Source organism: Tetranychus urticae, chromosome 2, assembly GCF_039701765.1.
Source record: "Tetranychus urticae isolate SD_2017Ah chromosome 2, NJAU_TeUrti_SD_1.0, whole genome shotgun sequence".
Taxonomy (NCBI): domain Eukaryota; kingdom Metazoa; phylum Arthropoda; class Arachnida; order Trombidiformes; family Tetranychidae; genus Tetranychus; species Tetranychus urticae.
In genome coordinates this window covers 8,717,718-8,738,201 of record NC_142959.1, presented here as the reverse complement: position 1 = coordinate 8,738,201, position 20,484 = coordinate 8,717,718, and the positions used below count along the sequence as shown (strand labels likewise).

The 20,484-nt window shown below is 32.8% G+C and overlaps 4 protein-coding genes across 5 annotated transcripts; 1 reads left to right on the top strand and 3 right to left on the bottom strand.

Annotated features, from left to right (window-relative positions):
• Positions 1 to 6: 6 nt before the first annotated feature.
• On the top strand, positions 7 to 2,628 carry LOC107367925 (pre-mRNA-splicing factor syf1 homolog). The gene is made up of 2 exons (XM_015935684.3): positions 7 to 172; positions 258 to 2,628. Exons 1-2 carry the CDS (start codon positions 144 to 146, stop codon positions 2,548 to 2,550), a joined length of 2,322 nt encoding a protein of 773 aa, XP_015791170.1. The 5' UTR covers positions 7 to 143; the 3' UTR covers positions 2,551 to 2,628.
• On the bottom strand, positions 2,613 to 11,158 carry LOC107367926 (band 4.1-like protein 5). Of its 2 annotated transcripts, none has more exons than XM_025162061.2 (4): positions 10,888 to 11,158; positions 5,297 to 5,941; positions 2,943 to 5,230; positions 2,613 to 2,876 (listed from the first exon to the last, which is right to left on the bottom strand). In XM_025162061.2, the coding sequence occupies exons 1-3, from the start codon at positions 10,951 to 10,953 to the stop codon at positions 3,701 to 3,703; spliced, it is 2,241 nt and encodes a 746-aa protein (XP_025017829.1). In that variant the 5' UTR covers positions 10,954 to 11,158; the 3' UTR covers positions 2,613 to 2,876; positions 2,943 to 3,700. The 2 variants fall into 2 exon arrangements, with proteins under 2 accessions (XP_025017829.1, XP_089124221.1); XM_089268095.1 differs by lacking the exon at positions 10,888 to 11,158 and adding an exon at positions 6,292 to 7,041.
• Positions 11,159 to 13,885: 2,727 nt separating this feature from the next.
• On the bottom strand, positions 13,886 to 18,261 carry AP-1gamma (adaptor protein complex 1, gamma subunit). The gene is made up of 10 exons (XM_015935683.3): positions 17,968 to 18,261; positions 17,471 to 17,684; positions 17,283 to 17,407; positions 16,931 to 17,169; positions 16,780 to 16,856; positions 16,384 to 16,560; positions 15,853 to 16,317; positions 14,716 to 15,786; positions 14,543 to 14,641; positions 13,886 to 14,481 (listed from the first exon to the last, which is right to left on the bottom strand). Exons 1-10 carry the CDS (start codon positions 17,994 to 17,996, stop codon positions 14,377 to 14,379), a joined length of 2,601 nt encoding a protein of 866 aa, XP_015791169.1. The 5' UTR covers positions 17,997 to 18,261; the 3' UTR covers positions 13,886 to 14,376.
• Positions 18,262 to 18,580: 319 nt separating this feature from the next.
• LOC107367980 (uncharacterized) lies at positions 18,581 to 20,133 on the bottom strand. Its single transcript, XM_015935757.2, has 4 exons — positions 19,831 to 20,133; positions 19,657 to 19,748; positions 19,147 to 19,490; positions 18,581 to 19,067 (listed from the first exon to the last, which is right to left on the bottom strand). The coding sequence occupies exons 1-4, from the start codon at positions 20,017 to 20,019 to the stop codon at positions 18,757 to 18,759; spliced, it is 936 nt and encodes a 311-aa protein (XP_015791243.1). The 5' UTR covers positions 20,020 to 20,133; the 3' UTR covers positions 18,581 to 18,756.
• Between the last annotated feature and the right edge of the window lie 351 nt (positions 20,134 to 20,484).

Genomic DNA, 20,484 nt, shown 5'->3' with positions numbered 1-20,484 from the left:
TATACAGATTTAAGCTGTTTATTTTTGCTAAACTTCTTTAAATTAGTTTAAATTTTCATGCACATGTTGTACTTACTCATTCTGAGATCGTTTCTTGAGTTATCAACTAGTAAACTATTGATTCAACAATTTCGGAAACAAAAATGAATTTTGAAAGCTCATTACTATCAAAGTAAGTTTATGTTCGTTTTGCTTGTTATGTCTGTTCAATTTCCATTAGTTCCTAACATGTCTTGTTTTGTTTTCATTTTACCCAGATTGGACTTGAATTCCGAGACAGAAATTGTCCGACATCCTTACTCAACCAAACATTGGCTTCGATATATTAATGCTAAGAAAGATGAAAAGGCTCCTGTTGAAGTTGTCAACTTATTATACGAGCGAGCTTTGAAAGAAATACCTGGAAGTTATAAGTTATGGTATGGATACCTGCTTTGGAGGAAAAGAAATTTGGGTGGCAAAATAATCAATGGACCTGAATACAAACAATTAAACAATTGTTTTGAGAGAAGTTTGGTTTTCATGCATAAGATGCCTCGTATCTGGATTCTATACATCGATTCTTTGATGCACCAACATCTTATTACCCAATCAAGACGTACATTTGACCGTGCTCTACAAGCCTTGCCCATTACTCAACACAATCGGATTTGGCCTCTTTATTTGAAGTTTGTGAAATCCCATCGGATTCCTGAGACAGCGATTAGACTTTACAAGAGATATCTAAAACTGGCTCCAGAAGATGGTGAAGAGTTCATCGATTATTTGAGAGGAATCGGAAGACTCGATGATGCAGCCCTTAAATTATATGATATTGTCAATGATGACAACTTTATTTCCAAGGAAGGAAAATCAAAGCATCAACTTTGGAACGACTTATGTGAATTAATCTCCAAAAATCCTGATAAAGTTCAATCATTGAATGTCGAAAACATTATAAGAGAAGGAATCAAACAATATAGAGATGAGCAAGGTAAACTTTGGAATGCATATGCCCAATACTTTACACGAAGCGGATTATTTGAAAGAGCTAGAGATATTTACGAAGAAGCGATCTCATCTGTAATGACCATCAAAGATTTTTCACTTGTTTTTGATGCATATTGTCAAAGTGAGGAAAATCTCCTTAAAGCTCAGATGGAGGCTCAAGATTCAACCGACGATGAGGAGATTGTATTGGAGCTTCAACTCGCAAAATACGAGTATTTGATTGAGAGGAGGCCGTTGTTACTGAACAGTGTTGCACTTAAGCAAAATCCTCATAATGTTGACGAATGGCATAAAAGAGTAAAACTATTGGAAGAAAATCCTTTGAAAGTCGTTCGAACTTACATGAATGCTGTTCAAACCGTTGATCCCAAGCAAGCAATTGGAAAAGTACATTCTTTATGGATCGAGTTTGCCAAATTTTATGAAAAAAATGGACAACTAGAAGATGCACGAGAAGTATTCGAGCAAGCTGTCAAAGCATCGTATGCCAGAGTCAATGATTTAGCAACTGTTTGGTGTGAATATGCCGAAATGGAATTAAGAAGTGATAATTTTGAGCAAGCACTGAAGCTCATGCAAAGAGCCACTACAGCTTCCAAAAAGGCTAACTTTTTCGATGAAAATGAACCTGTTCAAAATCGTGTTCACCGTTCTCTCAAACTTTGGTTGATGTATGCTGATCTAGAGGAGAGTTTTGGAACTTTCAAAACAACGAAAGCTACGTATGATGCGATGATAGATTTGAGAATTATCACTCCACAAATTATAATGAATTATGGAGTGTTTCTTGAAGAAAACAATTATTATGAAGAAGCTTTCAAAGCTTATGAAAAAGGAATTGATTTATTCAAATGGCCGATCGTTTACGATCTCTGGAACACATATTTAACCAAATTTTTGCATCGTTACAAAGGCGAAAAGATAGAAAGAACACGTGATTTGTTTGAGCAGTGCTTGCGAGGATGTCCACCAAGCCTATGCAAGAATTTCTACCTCCTTTTTGCCCGATTTGAATTGGATTATGGACTGGCTAAGAATTCGATGACAATTCTTGAAAGAGCTACTCAAGCTGTTGATGCAGACAGTCGTTTTGATTTATATAATATTTATATAAAGAAAGCAGCTGAAATGTTCGACCTAACATATACAAGACAAATATATGAGAGAGCTATCGAAAATCTCAGGGATAACGAAGCACGAGAGATGTGTCTTAGATTCGCTGATCTCGAACAAAAATTAGGAGAAATTGATCGAGCACGAGCTATTTACGCTCACTGTAGTCAAATATCCGATCCTAGAACACAACCAGAATTTTGGGATATTTGGAAGTTATTCGAAACTAAACATGGTAACGAGGATACATTAAGAGAAATGTTACGAATCAAGAGAAGTTTCCAAGCATCTGCAAACACATCAGTCAATTTCGTGGCTGCACAAATGAGTAATGTGCCTGCGACAATATCTTACCCTGTCATCGACAATAGTCAATTTCAAAATTCAAATTTCAACAAAGATGAAATTGATATCGAAACAGATATAACTGATGTAGATATGAAGTAAATATAGCACTTAATCGACAGAATCCAAGCATTTTCTGTGATATTTTGAAAAAATAAAGAAAATTTTATTTAACTAAAACCATTTACGTTTTATTGAAATGCATTATATTTATATTTCTTTACATATTGAAACTATTTCATCTATTTCAATAAATCTGCATATTCACCAATGGTCCACATTGCGACTTGAATCAATGGTTGTCTGGATGGCAGATCATCAGCTATATGTTTCCAACATTGTTGCACAGCATAGGCATGAAGAGATGTTGTTTCTGAAATGAGTTGAATTAAATTACCTACAACATCATCACGAACATAATTACCAGCCTAATTAAAATAGAAGAAAAAATAAGATTAAATAAAAATTAAGATTTCAAAAATATATTAACGTACCGTTTGTAAAACTCTTAACATAGTATCAATATGCCATTTTGAACAAGTGCATATTTATCGGCACAAATGAACAAATTGGATGACCACAGATTTAAATTCAGGATCGGCCTTTTCAAGGAAAGATATCAACTCTGTTGTCATGGATCGCATATTATTTCCATTAATAAGAGCAAAACACAATTCCATGGATTTTTTGTCTTATAGAAACATCAGGATCTTTTAAACATTCAACAATTGTGGTACGGTGTCTTTGAACAGCATTGTAATCAGCTTGAACAGTTTCAAGTAACGTAGTTAATGCCACATATCGAATATTCTTATCGGTGTTTAACAGAAATCGGCCAAGAATATTGATACCTAATACACGTAGACCACTTTCTGACTACACTTGATGCTTTCAATCAAATTAGGCGACTTGGGTAGATTTTTGATCGAGGCAAGGCTTCATTTAGTTTTGAACTTTCCTTAAAGGCATTGTTAGTAAGACGATTTTGAAGTAACCAAAGAAGGTGAAGAGGAACATCTTGATTTCCTAATTACAGTGATTGATTACTATTTTTAAGAAAATATAGAAACACTTGATTATTCTTACTAAAAGACATTAGATAATTGATGAACAACACAAATACAAAAAAACATAAACATTAAAAAATGTTTGATAAATCTGCATATTCATCAATGGCTCACATGAGATGTATAAACACAATTAAGAGATCTAGAATGACTTAAAAATAAAAATAGAGATGCGACAATTGCATTCACAGCTCAGTTGAAATTATGCTGCTTTTAGATATTGTGGTGTTTGACCGTCTCGGAAGATTTTTCCGTCCCTCTTTATCCACTTCATCAATTAATTTAGATGATGGGCGATAATGTTTGATTGGCGATGGTTGAGGTGATATTATAGATGTTTTGGGTAACGAAATTGACATGGTAATGGGAATTATTGTTGCAAATGAAGTCTCAGTTAAAAGTGATTCATCTTCTTCGTTCATTGTATCATTATTATCATTCTCCTGGTCATGATCAATATGTATTGAAGACGTTCGATGATTGTTTAACTTTTCTGAATTGGAAGATTGAGTCTCTACACCCAAAATCGGTTTATCAGTATCTAATTCAATTTTATCATTTTCAAGGAACTCTTCACTTTCCTCATTAGTAACTTGCAATTTTTTAAAGGCTGGTTCATTTTTTAAAATCACTTTTGCTGAATCCGCAAGTTCCACAGGACAGTTCGGTTCAATATCATTGGTTAAAAATGGATTAGTACCCTTGGGGACTTCAAGTTTTATTTCTTCCTCCTCATCATCAAAATCCTCATCATCGACTAGTGGAATAGTAAGACAACCCTTAGAAGAGGAAATTTCAGCTTCAGGTGTTATGATTGGGCCATGTTCGGTCACAGATTTTATTAATTTATCTAATCTACTTTCGGGTGTTTCTGGTTTTTCCTTTGCAACATCTGGTTCGCTTGTTTTGGTCATATCAAAGGTTGCCAAGATATTGGTTCTTTCTGGTTTCTTTTTATTTTTGCTTTCAACATCAGAATTCAAATTCTTTGTTTCTAAATATTTTTTACTTTTCAGTTCAGAATATTGCTTCTTTTTTGGTTCACCATCCGATGAATTATTGGTAATCTTGGAACTATTTAATGACAATTTAGCTGCATTACTTCTTTCGTTGTTTTTAATGTTTGCGTCTATTGTATTAATCCTTTTACAGCTGGTATACCTTTGTGAAGGTTTCCTTACAAATTTTCTTTCTGGCTCTTTGACTTTTTCTTGGTGAAGAGTTGCTTGGAACTCAGTTCTACCAGAGAACCTGAAACGAGATCCCATTCTCATTAAATTTCTTTTCTGGTAAACTGGTTGATTAATTTGTGTAGATTTAAGACGGAAGAAGGCATGATGTTCAACAGCGCACTTCCATAAATGTTTAGATGACTTTACTGTTGGCATTCTGAAAACAAATGTGTGCTCTTGTTCGCGACCACTGTCATCATCCTCAACAACAACTAATATTAACTTTTTTGCTTTAAATTCTAATTTGATGATTTTTGGCCAGAAAAATAGCCCAATTTTTGATGTTCCTTCAAATACAAGAATACCAGTTGGTGTTAAACCTAAGGAATATTCATTTCCATCTTTTCCAAGAACAGTATGTATGTCCACACCATACATTTCAAGCCATTTTGCTTTGTTTAGAAAGGCTTTTTCAGCATTGGCTGGGTTCATTGATGTTGTCGACGTAATGGAAACTTTGTCAGTCATTTTATTATCCAGAACCTAGAAAAGGCAACAAAGATAGATGGTTAAAATAGTTGAAAAAAATGAAAACAAACAAAATCTCACCTGTTTAGGCTTCAATCGGTCCCATTCCTCAATTATTTTTCTTTCTATACTTTCATTTTGATTGGGAATAAATTTAAAAGATGAAACAAAGTTGATATCATGTTGATCTTCATCAAAGTCACCAAACTCTGATTGAAGACTTAGTGCACAAAGTTTTGCTGCATTTTCTGGAGCACAGGGCAGTTTGCCTGTTAATAAATCATTTTTCAACTGTAAAAAGAAGAGGTAACGCACATATTCATCTTTCAAATTATTAGGGTCAGATGAATAAAATTTAACTCGCAGGTGAAAAGTATAAGGTGGCCCAATTTTCACTTGTTTCTTGATGGATTTGGTGGTGTCAAGCCAGTGTTGAATGGATGCATGGTCAGTAAATTGTAATCCGAAATAGTCACATTCCTGTTTCAAGTCAATTTGTTCACATAATATCTCAAATAAAACACTTCCTTTGGCTTTTTTACAAACATAAATAGTTATTAAATTTCCATCTAAAAGCTGTATTTTACACTCAAGGAAATTTTTCAAATTGGATTTATTTGATGGATAGACAACAATATTATTGGCATCTGATTCAATTAGAGGTTTCGTTGAATGGTTCTGATGTCGACCAAATCGTTTAGATAAATATCTGAACATGGCTAAACACTAGATGAAATAAAAAAAGGGATAAAAAGAGTTTGAATACAAGTTAAACTGACACCAACAAAAAGTAATGAGTAAAAGGTTGGAATAAAAAGAAAGAGGAAAAGAAAGGAGAAGAAAAAAGGAGTTTCATTTGAGAAGAAAGAAAGGGAGAGAAGAAGAGAAGCAGAGCAGGCAAGACGGAGGAAAAGGAGATGAAGAGAGATAGAGAGAGAGAGAGAATGGCTATATGTTAGCTAATTTACAAGAGAGTGACTGAGAGGTCATTTTGACGGCGTTTGAATAAAGAAACGGCCATAGTTGTTTCTCTCTCTCTCTCTCGCTCTCTACTTGCTTCTCAGCTTTACCCTTACCAAAAACCGGTCTATCTGAATCCTAATACTCCTAATGCTCATACATCTTGCAACTTGAAGTAGTCGTTTGTTGGTTCTGTAGCTTCATCACCAGATCTTAAAATCTTTACCTGGAAAAGCAATGGTCAAACAAAAGTTCTCGCCTCACTTTAATCATCTCAAATTAGCGCTCAGGTTCAAGAAATCTTGAGAACCAATTGCATTTCTAATAAACAGATTGTTTTGCTATAAAGATGTAGACTCGGGTTAGATTTTGGTTAATTTTACATTTTACAAAACATGAAATACTGAGCTTCAATAGGAAATGTTGAAAATAAAATTTAAGAGAAATATAAACATGAACTTTCAGCAGCAAGTGAACTGAATATGGCTTTAATCCTTGACAGATTATCTCAAAGCCAGCTTTAGTGGAAAAATTAGAGTATACCTTTAACTTTTCCCTTAACTTTCACTTTGAAATCAATTTCAAGCCTAATTTTCAATGCTAATCTCGCCACTTGAAGTGTACTGTAATACAAGATTATTTAACTGTTCAAAAGGATCAAAATTCAATGTTAAACCGTTCAAAAAGAAACAATTTATCGAGCAAAAAATGAAATTAAATAGTTCAATGTAATAGTGTGAAAGAATGAGTTAATTTTGAAATATATTTTGCCTTTCAACATTAACCAAGATACTGATTGAATAGTTAATTGCAGTTAATAATGAAACAAAACTGAATAACAATATTGATTGACATTGATTAGATGAATCAAAAATGTAAATGTTGTTGCCATAATGATTAAATTTTTAATGTAAAAAAGTGTAAAATTAAAAGGATTGAATGGATTTTACAAATTTGGTTATTTGTTACGAGCATAAGTCAATTTTTTATTCATGTTGAAATGATTTACATTGAATATCATTGAACAGTTTTGTCTAGTTATTGTTTTATTCATTACTTAGTGTTAATTATAGATGAGATTATTCACCTAACCAACAATTAAGTTCACCGAACCCAAAAGAAATGTTGACTGTTCTTCATGAGCAAGGATTCTCAACCTGATTCCGAGAGACTTGAAAGTAGCCCTGTTCATCTCATCACTCTTAACTCTTTTTCTTATCATCATTTTGATGATTTTAGCCTGTTACTAAATAGCGACTTGAGGTGTGCTAATTTTCATAATACATAAGCCTTGCCTTAATTTTGTTGTTGCTAATTTACAAGCAAACTGGAAAAGGATCGCCTACTGACTAAATGCACCTAAAGATCAATTTTGTTCATTACCAAACGATTGACCCAAATCGTCTAGAGTTACAGTCAATCAATTGATATACTATGCTAACAACAGCAAACCAACGATAAAACAACAAGCTAATGAGCGATTGATTGTTAATAATGTATTAGCTAGTTAATGATACAATGCAAAATGAAAGCGGAAAGTTGATTGTTGAAGGAAAGAGGCCAGAATGGTATTGTTGATCAACTTACAATGATTAATATGAGATGATGAGACATGAATCAGAGCTGAGAATAACAAATGACATGAATCAACAGATTGCCAGCCATTGTATATTTAACGATACAAATAACGCCCAAAATGATTGGAATGATTGTAAACATTGAACACTCTGGCCACCATCAACCCACTCAATCAACTCAAACAAAAGGCAGTTAAAGGTTAATCTGATCAATGTTTTAATGGTTCACTTATGGTCAAAGTTTAGTCGACAATCAAGTCCATTTTATAATTAATTCATTTTTTGATAAGAAACCTTGAAAGACTAGAAAAAGGTAAAACCAGAAATATTGAAGGTAAACCTTAGGAGTTGATGTTTTGAAGGTGATCTTGTCCCATAATTACATAGTTTTAATTTTTGGCCTCAAAAAAAGATGATTATCATGGAAATGCATTTTCATTGTGAACTTGAGTGACTTTCAAATTACAATGTGTAATGTCCTTAAACTGCAAGTGAAAAGATGATCACAAAATCAACGCCAACATCAATTGACAAACTTCATTGGCCTCACCCTCATGACCTTTTAGACTTGATTGTTGGGTTAAATAATGGTTTTCAAGGGAATAATCAAAAACCCAGATAATGATATAACAATTGATAAAGATTCACTTCTTTTTCCAATTTTGTTCGTCTTTTGTTTTCCTCTTGTTCACCGATCATGTTTCCTTTTTCTGAGGCAAATTGTATGTTAATTATTACGAATGGTGAATCCGGTTAGATGTAACCCACAGGTAACCGGAAGGGAGGACCTTCGCTATTAAGTAACATGTTCAATGATCATTGGAATATTCATTGGCCAAAGGAAAAAGAAGCCAAAATTACAGGAAAAAGATGAGGTTGGAAGGAAAGAAATGCAGATTTGGGTAAAATTAGGTAAAAATTGAAAAACAAGTGAAAATGGTTTGCGCTTTGAATGTAAAGTGAAATAAATCAAGTTAAACTATTTTACGCTTCTCAAATTCAATCAATATGGTTGAGTAAGTAAAAGTTGACCGAGAAAAAAAGTAAAGCGGAAAAATGTTGTTCATAGAAACAGATGAATCTCTAGACAAGGAGTAACCTGATGAACCAATTTTTGGGTCTTTATCTTGCTTGATTAGAGAAGTAGATTAAATGTTTCACAGAAATTACTTTAAAAAATCTATTTCCATTATTTCTTATAAGATTAGTTACTCAGCAATTGAAATCCACCGAATCCAGATTAGCTTAGGCAATATGTATTGGCAAGGTGATGAAGTGATCAACTTACATGATGTAATGGCAACTCGTAACCAACCAGTCAACCATGATGTTCAATTGGTAAAGTTGAGCAAATTATTTGGTAAAATATTGCCACTTCTTCTCAAGATTATCCGGTAAAGTAATGAAATTTTTGATGCAAAGATCAAGATGATCTTAATAAAGGTTGAAATTTTGATTCCTTTAACTTGACAATACTTTGCTTCGGTGACCTTTTGATTACATGATTGCGTGATGATGATACTGGGAAAAGGTTTCAATTGTTGCATCTGTGAGTTGTTTTTTTGGTGAAGACTTGCAAGTCACAAAATTATGTAATCATCCAGCTGAATCGAATCAAACTTAATTCTTGTCAACATCTTCCTAATTCATAATCATTATTGAATCTCTTTTTCCTTCTTGTGAACATTTCATTCTCTTAAGAATTTTCTTTTATCGACTTGGATTCACTCAATAAAAGAGTCACATTTCTCTCTGGTTTCATCAACTGTACAGATCATATGTCAATGAATGGCTAAAGAATCCATATAATTTAATAATATTGTAGAATCAAATTGATGAAAATTGAAGGAGAAAAGGAAATTAAAACATGTGTTTTAGTAGATTCTTGACATGAAATCTCAAGTTTCATCAGGTTGATATTCAACTGATAGAAAGAGAGAGTTAATCGATTATCATTTTTTCTTAAAAAAAATTACAATTTACTGCAACAAATTAAGGTTGTCTCAAGCTGAAAGGTGTGTTGTCCCTTTACCATGGGTCTTGACAAGAATCATTGGTCATTGGCAATTGAAGCAATTTAATCATCAAAGTCAGGTTGAACCTTGTAAGAACAAATCAATTCATTAATCTTCAGTTTCAAGGTTGCTACAGAAAATGGAAGAACCAAAAGGAGAGAAAAATGTATTGAGTGAAGACCATTGCTCTTCATCTTCTTCTTCTTCTTCTTCTTCTGGTTTTCTCAGTTTTCACTTGATTTTCCAACCAGTACATCGCCCTTTATCAAGTTTTCAACTTTACATCGTGTAACCATTAAAATGGACAACAACTTTTGATGGTATTGATCAACATCTCATATTGTTACATTCAAGTTTAGTTAATAAATTTACCTAAAAGATAAATGTAAAGGGAATGAAGATTGAGAAGTTGTTTACATCGGATAAGCAACATCAGCTGTAAAAGTGACCAGTAATTTAATAAGCTTAAAATAGTCATAACAATAGTCCATCATCAAGGTCAAAGTAATTAAGGTTCTGTTATTCGTGAGAAATGAACAAGTCATTAATCAAAAAAACAGAAAGATAAACAAGAGTTCCTTCAAGATGGTCATCTTAACCCAAGTGTCTTGCCTCCTTCCGGGTTTCAATATGACTGGACTTAACTCCTTTGTTATTTTCAAAAAAAGGAGCACAATTAACCCAATTTATTCATCACTTGAACCGGCGCAAGTGAATCAAGTCTTGTAAATGTTAACAAAAAATTTGCTGTAAAACAATTGCCTGGTTGGAGATGGGTTTCATTAATTGGTTCATTGAAAATGATTATCCATGTCATATAGCAAAAAAAAAACACTTTCACTCAACAAGCCAATAATGATGGTTAATTAGCAATTATTTTTGACAGCTTTCAGCTTTTATTGTGCATTGGCTTCATCCATCAATGAAATTGACATTTAATCGTCTTGCAATTCTTTGGTGCTTGTTGAACTTGGAATGACCATCAATTATAACAAGAGCAATTTTCTCACAGCAGATTAGATTAGATTTGTTGTTTTAATAGAAACGATTAAAAATAATTTTACTCCATTCATAGTTAAGGGATGAATGTTGCTGGTAATAACTCGAAACATAAGCTTACCATATGATTAAACACGAAATCACGCAAAAATATAAACAGGTAAACATCATTGTTCATTTTTATCATCTGATAAAACAAAGTGATAAACCTTTACTTGAAAAACCGGAACATGAAATGAAATTAAAGCGGTAGACAATTGTTTCTGTTGATTAATGATAAAAATTAATTACAATTTATCTCAGGAAATGTTTCTACGAGCAAAAATGATCCACTTAAATCTGCACTCTTCACAATTAAATAAATTTTTCAAAATTAACAAGCAGACATTAAAACAAATCATTAGCCACTCAAAATGAGCTCATAAAGTGTCCTCTCTTGGTTTCAATTTAAACTAAAGTCAATTTGAAAATGTTGATTCTTAACCTAAAGATGAGTTTAAAATAACGAGATTCTAGTTTTCTGGATAAAAAGATTTCATTAAACTCTTATTATATTTTTCATCTGATTCATTAATCTCAAAGTACCATAAATTAATCTTTAATTACGAGTGTTTCAAGATTAACTGGTTTCATTTGGTAAAATGACCAAAGCCAAAAAATCCATGTTTGCTGTTCAACATTGACTGGAAGCAAATGAGTAGTCTTTAAATTTTGGTATTAAAATGGCAATTAATATCTGGCTGAATAATTAACCGATAGTAGATCAATGATCAAAATGTAATTAGACCATCAAACCCGGAAAGAAAATCTATGTAAACAAGTCTAATTTGTCTAATTGGATGAACTGATAAAATGAATTGTGGAAAATAAATGCAAAGAATTCATTGGTAAAGAGATTCAATCAGATTGCAACAATTGAAATAGCTATCACATGTTAATATCTGTTGGTGATTATTATTTGCCACTTTGTGTGTCATTTTGCGATTCATTTACTGAAACTATTCTTGAAGCAATCAGTTGAACAAACCAATGTGACTGGTAAACTGTGATTAGTAAACTTAAGCAGTTAATTTGTGAAAAGTGATCCCAAGGAAACAATACAATTACAATGGATAAATCAAATCTCAATGAATCAATGTTAATTGGAGACTCGGTTGGTGCAGTAAATGAACCAGTAATTAACTTTGAAGTGGCCACAAGCAATATCCGTAATTATACACCTGATGAAGAAAACATCAAAGAATGTGATCGAATTGCTTCATTGGAGAATCGACTTCGAATTGTTTGTCGCCGTCGTTATCAAGGAATTAGGGATTCAATGAAACCAAATGAATATGATCAAGTGACAATTGAACATGATAACCATTCTTGCATTAACCAGGCTCAACAATCATCCAATCCAGTGTCCAATTGTCAACTGTAAATACCAGTTTCACCATCAAGTCTAACCATTTTAATCACCTTCATTAGTTTATTAATTTTTCAATCAATAAATGTTGTTACATTTTTCAACCTGTAACAGTCCAATAATTGTATTCAATTGTTCATTTTAAACATTTGATTAAAAAGTTATCTCATCTATCAACTGTTTTTCATGTTTAATTACTCATGATTAAAGCTAATCAAATTGATTTCAATAAGATTTCCCTTTAATTTACCAATTCAACACCCAATAGTGAATATGATTAAAGGACCGTAGGACACATGATTAAAGCTTCAATTGAGTCAATGATTATCCACATGCGGAAGCTTAATCAAATTGTAGATTTCATTGCGTGATTCAAGTTATTATTGATAAAGGCAGAACATGAAAAAAGAGCATTTCATGAATGAGAAGTTCCATTCAATTAAGATTTAACAATGTTTTACATCAATTAGATGAAAGCCATTGAGGGATTCTCAGCAATTTAACCGATTGGTTAAATATAATGGAAAGGAAAACATGAAAAATTAAATAAAATCAATTGTTTCTCATTTGATTGCATTATAATTTAATGGAATCAAAATTTCTCTTGCATCTTGTAATGGAATCGTTGATTTGAATCAATATTGAACAACCATTCTTCATAAGCCTGAACAAGGGTGCAGTAAAAGGCAAGAATAGATAAACTTTCACTTTGTTTAATTAGTTGATTATTCCGTGTGGTTTAATTAACATTATGAATTATTTTTGACACAATAAGTAAGAATGATGTTTACTCAGTTTCAGGTCAACATCAGTGAACCATTTCTAGAGTTTGATACTAATGAATATGATGAGAGGAGTAATTATGTTTAATTTCAATTATAGCAATATAAATTTAACGGAATCGGAAAAAGGCCAAATTGATTACTCCTTTTCATCTCACTAAAATTGTTGACAGAAAAAAATGTTTATAAGACGATTTATCTGCCAGTCAATCGTCAATTCAGTAAACAATCTCATCGAGTAAACATCTGTTTCAATTCATATCTCTTTTTTGCGATTATTTGTGCCTTCAGTACTTTAAATTTCATACGAAAATGATGTCCACAAGTTCAAAAACCATTGTCTTGATTGCTTTGATTGTTATCATTGGAAGTGTTTTGGTTGCCGCTCGGGGTAAAGGAGGTGAAGACATCATCATCTTAGGTGGAGGTTTTGGTGGTTATGGTGGTGGATTGATCCAAGGTGGAGGACACGACAAGAAGGGCGGTGAAAACATCATTATTCTTGGTGGTCATGGTGGCTATTGGGGACGTCGATGAGTCTAATTATTGGTCCATTGATGATCCATTGATGATCCATTGATGAGTGCAAGTTCACACTAAGGAATGGATAAAAAATCAATTTTTCAACTCTCATTATATCTCTATACTTCTGTTTTGTTTTCTAACTTAAAATGGATTTGATTTAAACATTAAATTATATTTTTATCATTAATATCTGTCATCTTTAAATAATTTTATCGCGATCATGATGGTGAGTCGATTTTTAAGTGTTTTATCTATCAGATCATTCAGTTTTTACAGATTTCAGCATTCGCTCTGGAAAAATTGATAATATAATAATTATGCAATGTTTCTCAATTATGATACTTTCATTTCATTGCTTGTAATTTCAGTAATAGTTGAAAGATTAAGTCAGCTCAGAAAGTGAATTTAGTTAGACAATTACTTGATGTAATTATAACAGTAATCATTGTTACAACGTATATCATATTCACTATTCAAATCATTCTTGGATTACATTACTATTAGAATATATACCTTTTTGATTTTTATAGTCATCCTCATATATTTTATTTCAATCCTCATCTTGTTTTAAAGATGATCTAAACAAGAGTCTAAAAAATTATTAGGTCTTGAGACAACGTTCTCGAATTTACAATTGCTTTGAGTGAAAAGAGGAAGAGATTTAGGGACATAACACAATAAAGAGTTCTTATGATTATGGAGTAAAAATTGGAAAAAATGAGCAGAAAATAATCTAATTGATTGAAGAAATTTCAAAATATGAAAGCTAAAATTATGGTCTTTATAAGATTTCCAATCTATTAGTTCCAACAGATTCCAAAAACATTTGATTAAATTGATTTAGCTTAGATTTCTCCTATTGGTTGCTGTAATTGCCAGACCATTTGAATCCTTATCAAGAGTCCCATGTTTCAGCTGGGAAATTATTGACATCCTTTTGCTCTAAAATTTTTTGACCATCATAAACATACGATAAACGTATTCTCATTCTTAATTGAAGCTATAAAAAAAGATGAAAATATATTAATATAATGATAATATTTTGTGGCTGTCTAACTTACTTTATTAGGATTTGTCACCTTCAAGATTTGTTCAACATAACCTGAATTATTGGCTGGAATTGTGGTGCTTGTCGGAGGTAACAGCTGTAGTTGGAATGTCTGAAAAGATAAAGAAGATATTTTAGTTTTAATTCACGTTGTTGATCAAAATTATAAGTTGGTATAAAAGTTACCTTTGGAACAGCAGCTTGAAACAGGAAATCTGACATTGGTTTGTCATAACTATTTGAAGCTTTCATTCTGATAATAAGGGTTTTTGGCTCAGTACCATTTTTTTCAAATTCATAAATTAATTTTAATCCATTTTCATCATAAGCTTCTAGACTTGGAATCGATGGTGTTATTTGTGGAATTGGTGAATCCAAAGAATTTAATCCGTCAAATAGATTTGATTCAATCAGAGATTTGTATTTTAAGCTACTAGAATCATTATCTTCTGTAATTGCCAGAGAATTATTGGCGACTGAAGTTCCATTATTACTGTTTGTTTCAGGCTCAATATTTATCAGTCCAAGGAGATCATCGATCGCGCTATTATTATTTGTTGAATTTTGCACAGGGTTTAACGGTGGGATCGGAGATGAACTTGTTTCAACAGTACTAAGGAGATCCAATAGTGCTGCACTTGATGCTTGATTATCACTTTTAACCTCACCAGTTGAATTTAAATCAGGCTTAGATAATGATTCCATAAAGTCATCTTCCACTAACTGACCATTTTGTAAATTGTCTCTTTTTTCATCTCTTGATTTCATTGGAGGCATCTTTTCAAGCAAACTAAGTCGAAGTTGATTATATTTAGTAAATATGGTTGAGAACTCTACTGATCTTTGTTGCAATTCAACATTCATATGACATCCAAATGCGTCAACGATTGACTTTATCTTAGGGGCACAATTAGGATACCTTGCACTTAGTTTTATCAATGTATTAATTGTATACTCTTTAGTTACAATGGACATTAAACTTGAAGAAGTTATTTCTTCACATATTGAAACTATTTCATCCGATTGAACATTCAATGGTTCAGTTGAATCATCGCCAGATTCTAGACAAACTTCATTCAATAAATCTGCATATTCACCAATGGTCCACATTGCGACTTGAATCAATGGTTGTTTGGATGGCAGATCATCAGCTATATGTTTCCAACATTGCTGCACAGCATAGGCATGAAGAGATGTTGTTTCTGAAATGAGTTGAATTAAATTACCTACAACATCATCACGAACATAATTACCAGCCTAATTAAAATAGAAGAAAAAATAAGATTAAATAAAAATTAAGATTGCAGAAAAATATTAACGTACCGTTTGTAAAACTCTTAACATAGTATCAATATGCCATTTTGAACACGGAGCATATTTATCGGCACAAATGCACAAATTGGATGAACACACAGATTTAAATTCAGGATCGGCTTTTTCAAGGAAAGATATCAGCTCTGTTGTCATAGATCGTATATTATTTCCATTAATAAGAGCGAAACACAATTCCATGGCTTTTTTTCTTATAGAAACATCAGGATCTTTTAAACATTCAACAATTGTGGTACGGTGTCTTTGAACGGCATTGTAATCAGCTTGAACAGTTTTAAGTAACGTAGTTAATGCCACATATCGAATATTCTTGTCGGTGTTTAACAGAAATCGGCCAAGAATATTGATTCCTAATACACGTAGACCACTTTCTGACTTGATATCCATGATAGAGATGACTGTTTCATATAATATTGCATTTCCTACGTTTTTAGTACTTTCAGTATTGGTTGCAACCTGAATTTACAAAGATAAAATGAATCATTAGAAGGTTTCTTTGCAGGCTACATTTTGAAACTTTACCTGAGCAAGAATGTCGTTCATAGCTTCACTTGCTTCCGGATCATTATGTCCAAGAAGTCTGAGCAAGCGAAGAATCTTGACTTGAAGAAAAGGGTCACTAACACCACATACATCATGTTCTGGAGAGTAACCGGCCATGATTAAGTTTTTCAATATACGAACCAAATTCGGTACCATCTAAATATAATGAAGGAAGCAGAGTGATTAGTGAGATGACAAATCATTTTTGAAATGACATGCGAAGCAAATGCAACAAGGTTACCTCATGATACTTTTTTCCGAAAAGTAAAGATTAGTGAAAGAGAGCAAGAAGTGAGATTAATAGAGTGTGGAGAATAAGCAAGCAGTGTTTTTAGTTTGGAAATTCATAGAGTATAATAGTTCTTAAATTATTACCTTTTTGAAATAACAGAGAGTCTCTTGACTTCGTTCACACATTTCGATAATGAGAGTGATACCGGTAATTAAGACAGCTTTAAAGGAAAAAAAAGTTACGTTGAATGTTTCGCATTGCAAATAGTTGGGGAGAGGAATAAATATCGCTAACCATGATTTTTTTCTGTCAAAAGAGTCCGTGATGCTGGAAGAAACATTTCCATAAAGTCTGGAATCTTGCGAATTATACGGGCTGCACATAGGGCTGCCTTTTTCTTGATGTATGCATTAGAAGATTTCATAAGGCGTTCAACTTCACCAGCAAGATCTCTGCTCATTTCTGGAGAGCATATTGTCCCTAAAGCACACAATGCAAGTCCTACCACATATTGAATTTGACTGTTGAGGTCACTGTGAAGGAAAAAAATGAGATTAATAGGCATGAATAGGAAAATAGCACTTGAAAACAACACTAGATTAGTGAGGTTTTCGGGCAAGCATCAACCTTACGTTATTTTTCTTACTTTTTTAGGGAGTTGGTTATTAAAAGGTGAACATCTTGTCTTTCATCCAACAGAAGCATGGCTCCCAAATAACCAATTCGTTTATCAGTGAATCTTGGTGAAGCTATCAATTTCAAACATTCCAGCTAAAATAAAAATAGTAATGCGTTAGATGTTTACAGGCCTTTTGCTGGAACTGCGAAACTAACCTGACCGAAATGAGCTGGATACCCTAACATATGAATATATAACAATTTAGCCACATTTCTGCAACGCCAAACACTGTCTTCTTCACGGAAAGTTGATCGGATATAAGCGCACTCTTTTTGAATGACAGCTCTTTCCTCTGCTGCTGTTCTAGCTGCTCTTATTTGCCGAATAAGATCTCGAAGGCGCATAGGAGAAGGCATTCCAGAGGTTAACCTGTGAGTGAGAACGAAAAAAACATAAACAATAATATCAATAACAAATAGAAATTAAATTTGACTTTGCAAGAAAAAAGATGACATGGCTATAGTTTCTGGTTAACTAAGTAGACTGAGGAAAGGTAAATATGATCAAAGAGAACCCTTTCATAAAGTAACATTTTATCTCATTCAAGATATAAACTACTCATAATACCTAAATTGATCAATTAAGGAAGGACTGTTAAAGTGAAGAGCTAAAAATGATATCAAGATGATTGATTAATAATAAATCTACTTACTTGGATAATATTGTATTTTGTAGATCCATGGTTGATGTGAAGAGGGTTCCTTATTGATGAACCTGATTGTGTATTTACCTGAGAATAGAAAGAAGCAGGCAACAAACTCACCCACACCTGAAGTTAAAAACGTAGTTGGGATGAGCTACAGGCAAGACCAGGTAAAATTTAGAGCACTAGATAGTGACCAAGATATCCATAAGTCAAATAATTATCATAAGATGAAAGAATAAGGTGGCTAAACTAATAAATTAAGATTTTTTATCAAAAAACAGTTAAAGAAACAACCTCACAAGCAAGAATGAAGGCAAGGACTCAGAGAGGCTCACTCAAGTCTCTCTTTTTCTCTCCATGTTGATGTTTCTCAGCTAAGAGATTTTTTTCTGATAATTTTTTTAATTTGCCTATTCTTAAATTATTTTTCATGCAAAATCGATTGCTATATTTAACAATAGGGTAAATTTCAACTTGAGAGCTGCCAATTATTTTCATATCTTAAAAATTATTAATAAATTTGAGGTAATCAACACCGCAGGTGATTAATTCAACTCTTGTGGCATAAATTTAATTTTTCTGATCGCTTTAGACAATTTATTAAATGAATACTAAATACTTAATTTTTTTGAAATGCATTGGAATGCTTTTAATAATCAATTTTAGTATTGAGAGCATTTGCTTTTTACAATTACAGACTTAGCCGATAGATCAATGGTAAAAATTGATTGCATAATTATTCGACTATTTGCATGATTATTGTACCTAATGCATACAATTAATTTATTGCATGCATTATTGCTTCAACCCAAAAAGAGGGTTGATATTGACAAATGGGATACACTCATTAATGGATGGCCACCTCCAAGGACCCGTTGGCATCGGTTGCATGGCTTGTACTGGATTTGAGATAACTGCGCTTGGATTCCCAGAAGTGAGATAAACTGGACCGTTAGTTGCACTAACTGGCTGAGGAAAAGGTGATGGATATGAAGATGAAGGTAGATTGGCTTGAAGATGGTGATGATGATGGTAAAGATGAGGAGGAATAGGAACTTGGGTCTGTGATTGGTGTTGCTGCTGATGTTGGCCAGTTTGAAATGCATCTACAAGAAGGTAAAAATTTATAATTATCAATTTTGTTTAATTTTGTAGCAATTATTAATCAAATTCCGAATAACTAACCGATTTTCGGATAAGCGCATGGATGAGGTGATTGTTGAGCAACAAGAGTGGGCTGAGAATAAATAATTGGATGAGCTAATCCAAATGAATTAGGAGGTGCAACAGTCATTGGATATAATCCTTCACCAGCAAATCCATAATTAGGCCCATCATTAACAAAAGTAGTAAACGGCACTGAATTCGGAGGATATAATAAAGGTCCATTGGCTAGTCTTGCTGGAGATTTTCGTATTGCAATAGCAACATTGAGCTTCCTTCCTCGTAATTGAAGATTATCAGCCTCCTTCAGAACTCTGCGAGCTTCATCTTCAGTTTCAAAAGTAACAAAGCCGTACCTGTAAAGACTAGAACCAAAAATATCGCAATTAAAAGACTGTGTTATGAAAATCCGCTGTGACTGACTGTGAAATGACTATGAAAATTATTAACTTAAGTGATACTGAAATACGAGAATAGACCCTTCGATTTTTGATCACCATCAGTTTAACCTTTAAACATTATTATATTTACCCTTTAGGAACACCAGATTTTTCACTAATAATTTTGACTGCAATAATATTACCATAGTTGGCGAAAAGAGACTGGAGCTCAGCTTCAGTTGTCTAGAATAGAAGATAAAAATATTAGAACATGGCAGACCAAACAGCAAACACTAATTATTATAATTATTGGATTAATTCTTACATCAGATGATAATCCACCGACAAAAATACGATTAGGTATTGCTGTTCCAAATCTCGACTGGTCATTAGAATGGTAAGCATTTGATGACGAAGGTGAAGCTGGTGATGAGTTCACATCATATCCATTGATATTGCAAGATTTTCCCATGTAATAGGGACAACCGAGATGAAGGACACGAGGGTAATCCATAATCTTGATGTTCTTGTGATGATAATGAAAACTTGTAGGTATAAAACAAGAGAGACAAAACAGAGATGATTAGGTTAACATTTAACAACAACCAACAAAATACAAGAAGAGCTAGCAGACAACTACAACACCAGAAGCAGCAGCAGCAGCAGCAGCAGCAGCATCAACAAAATTGCAAAATTAACCGCGTGAAGCCTAATTAACCCAATTGCCTATCTTAAATTAATTTTAGATTAATTTATCGACTAATAATTTAAATTTGAATAAAGAAAAATGTAGAAAAATGACTTATCACAATTAACATTAGCGAACACTATTACAAATATTCATTGTTATGGATTCAAACCGAATGTTTCTCAGGTAACTCAACAGAACAAAGATAGCACAACACAGGCTCACTTTCACTTTTCTTATTTACTCTCATTTTCTTACTTTGGACTTACCTGCAATATTTTTTAATAGACT

Excerpts from the sequence above, each read along its gene's own strand:
- LOC107367925 (XM_015935684.3), top strand. The coding sequence starts at position 144 with ATGAATTTTGAAAGCTCATTACTATCAAA. Across the intron at positions 173-257 it reads GAAAGCTCATTACTATCAAA|ATTGGACTTGAATTCCGAGA; the intron begins GTAAGTTTATGT and ends CATTTTACCCAG.
- LOC107367980 (XM_015935757.2), bottom strand. The coding sequence starts at position 20,019 with ATGGATTACCCTCGTGTCCTTCATCTCGGTTGTCCCTATTACATGGGA. Across the intron at positions 19,749-19,830 it reads TCGGTGGATTATCATCTGAT|ACAACTGAAGCTGAGCTCCA; the intron begins GTAAGAATTAAT and ends CTTCTATTCTAG. Across the intron at positions 19,491-19,656 it reads AAATCTGGTGTTCCTAAAGG|TCTTTACAGGTACGGCTTTG; the intron begins GTAAATATAATA and ends TTTTGGTTCTAG.
- LOC107367926 (XM_025162061.2), bottom strand. The coding sequence starts at position 10,953 with ATGATAAAAATGAACAATGATGTTTACCTGTTTATATTTTTGCGTGAT. Across the intron at positions 5,942-10,887 it reads ATTTCGTGTTTAATCATATG|TGTTTAGCCATGTTCAGATA; the intron begins GTAAGCTTATGT and ends TATTTCATCTAG. Across the intron at positions 5,231-5,296 it reads ACCGATTGAAGCCTAAACAG|GTTCTGGATAATAAAATGAC; the intron begins GTGAGATTTTGT and ends TGCCTTTTCTAG.
- AP-1gamma (XM_015935683.3), bottom strand. The coding sequence starts at position 17,996 with ATGGATCTACAAAATACAATATTATCCAA. Across the intron at positions 16,318-16,383 it reads TGAACGACATTCTTGCTCAG|GTTGCAACCAATACTGAAAG; the intron begins GTAAAGTTTCAA and ends TTGTAAATTCAG. Across the intron at positions 14,482-14,542 it reads AGGTGACAAATCCTAATAAA|CTTCAATTAAGAATGAGAAT; the intron begins GTAAGTTAGACA and ends CTTTTTTTATAG.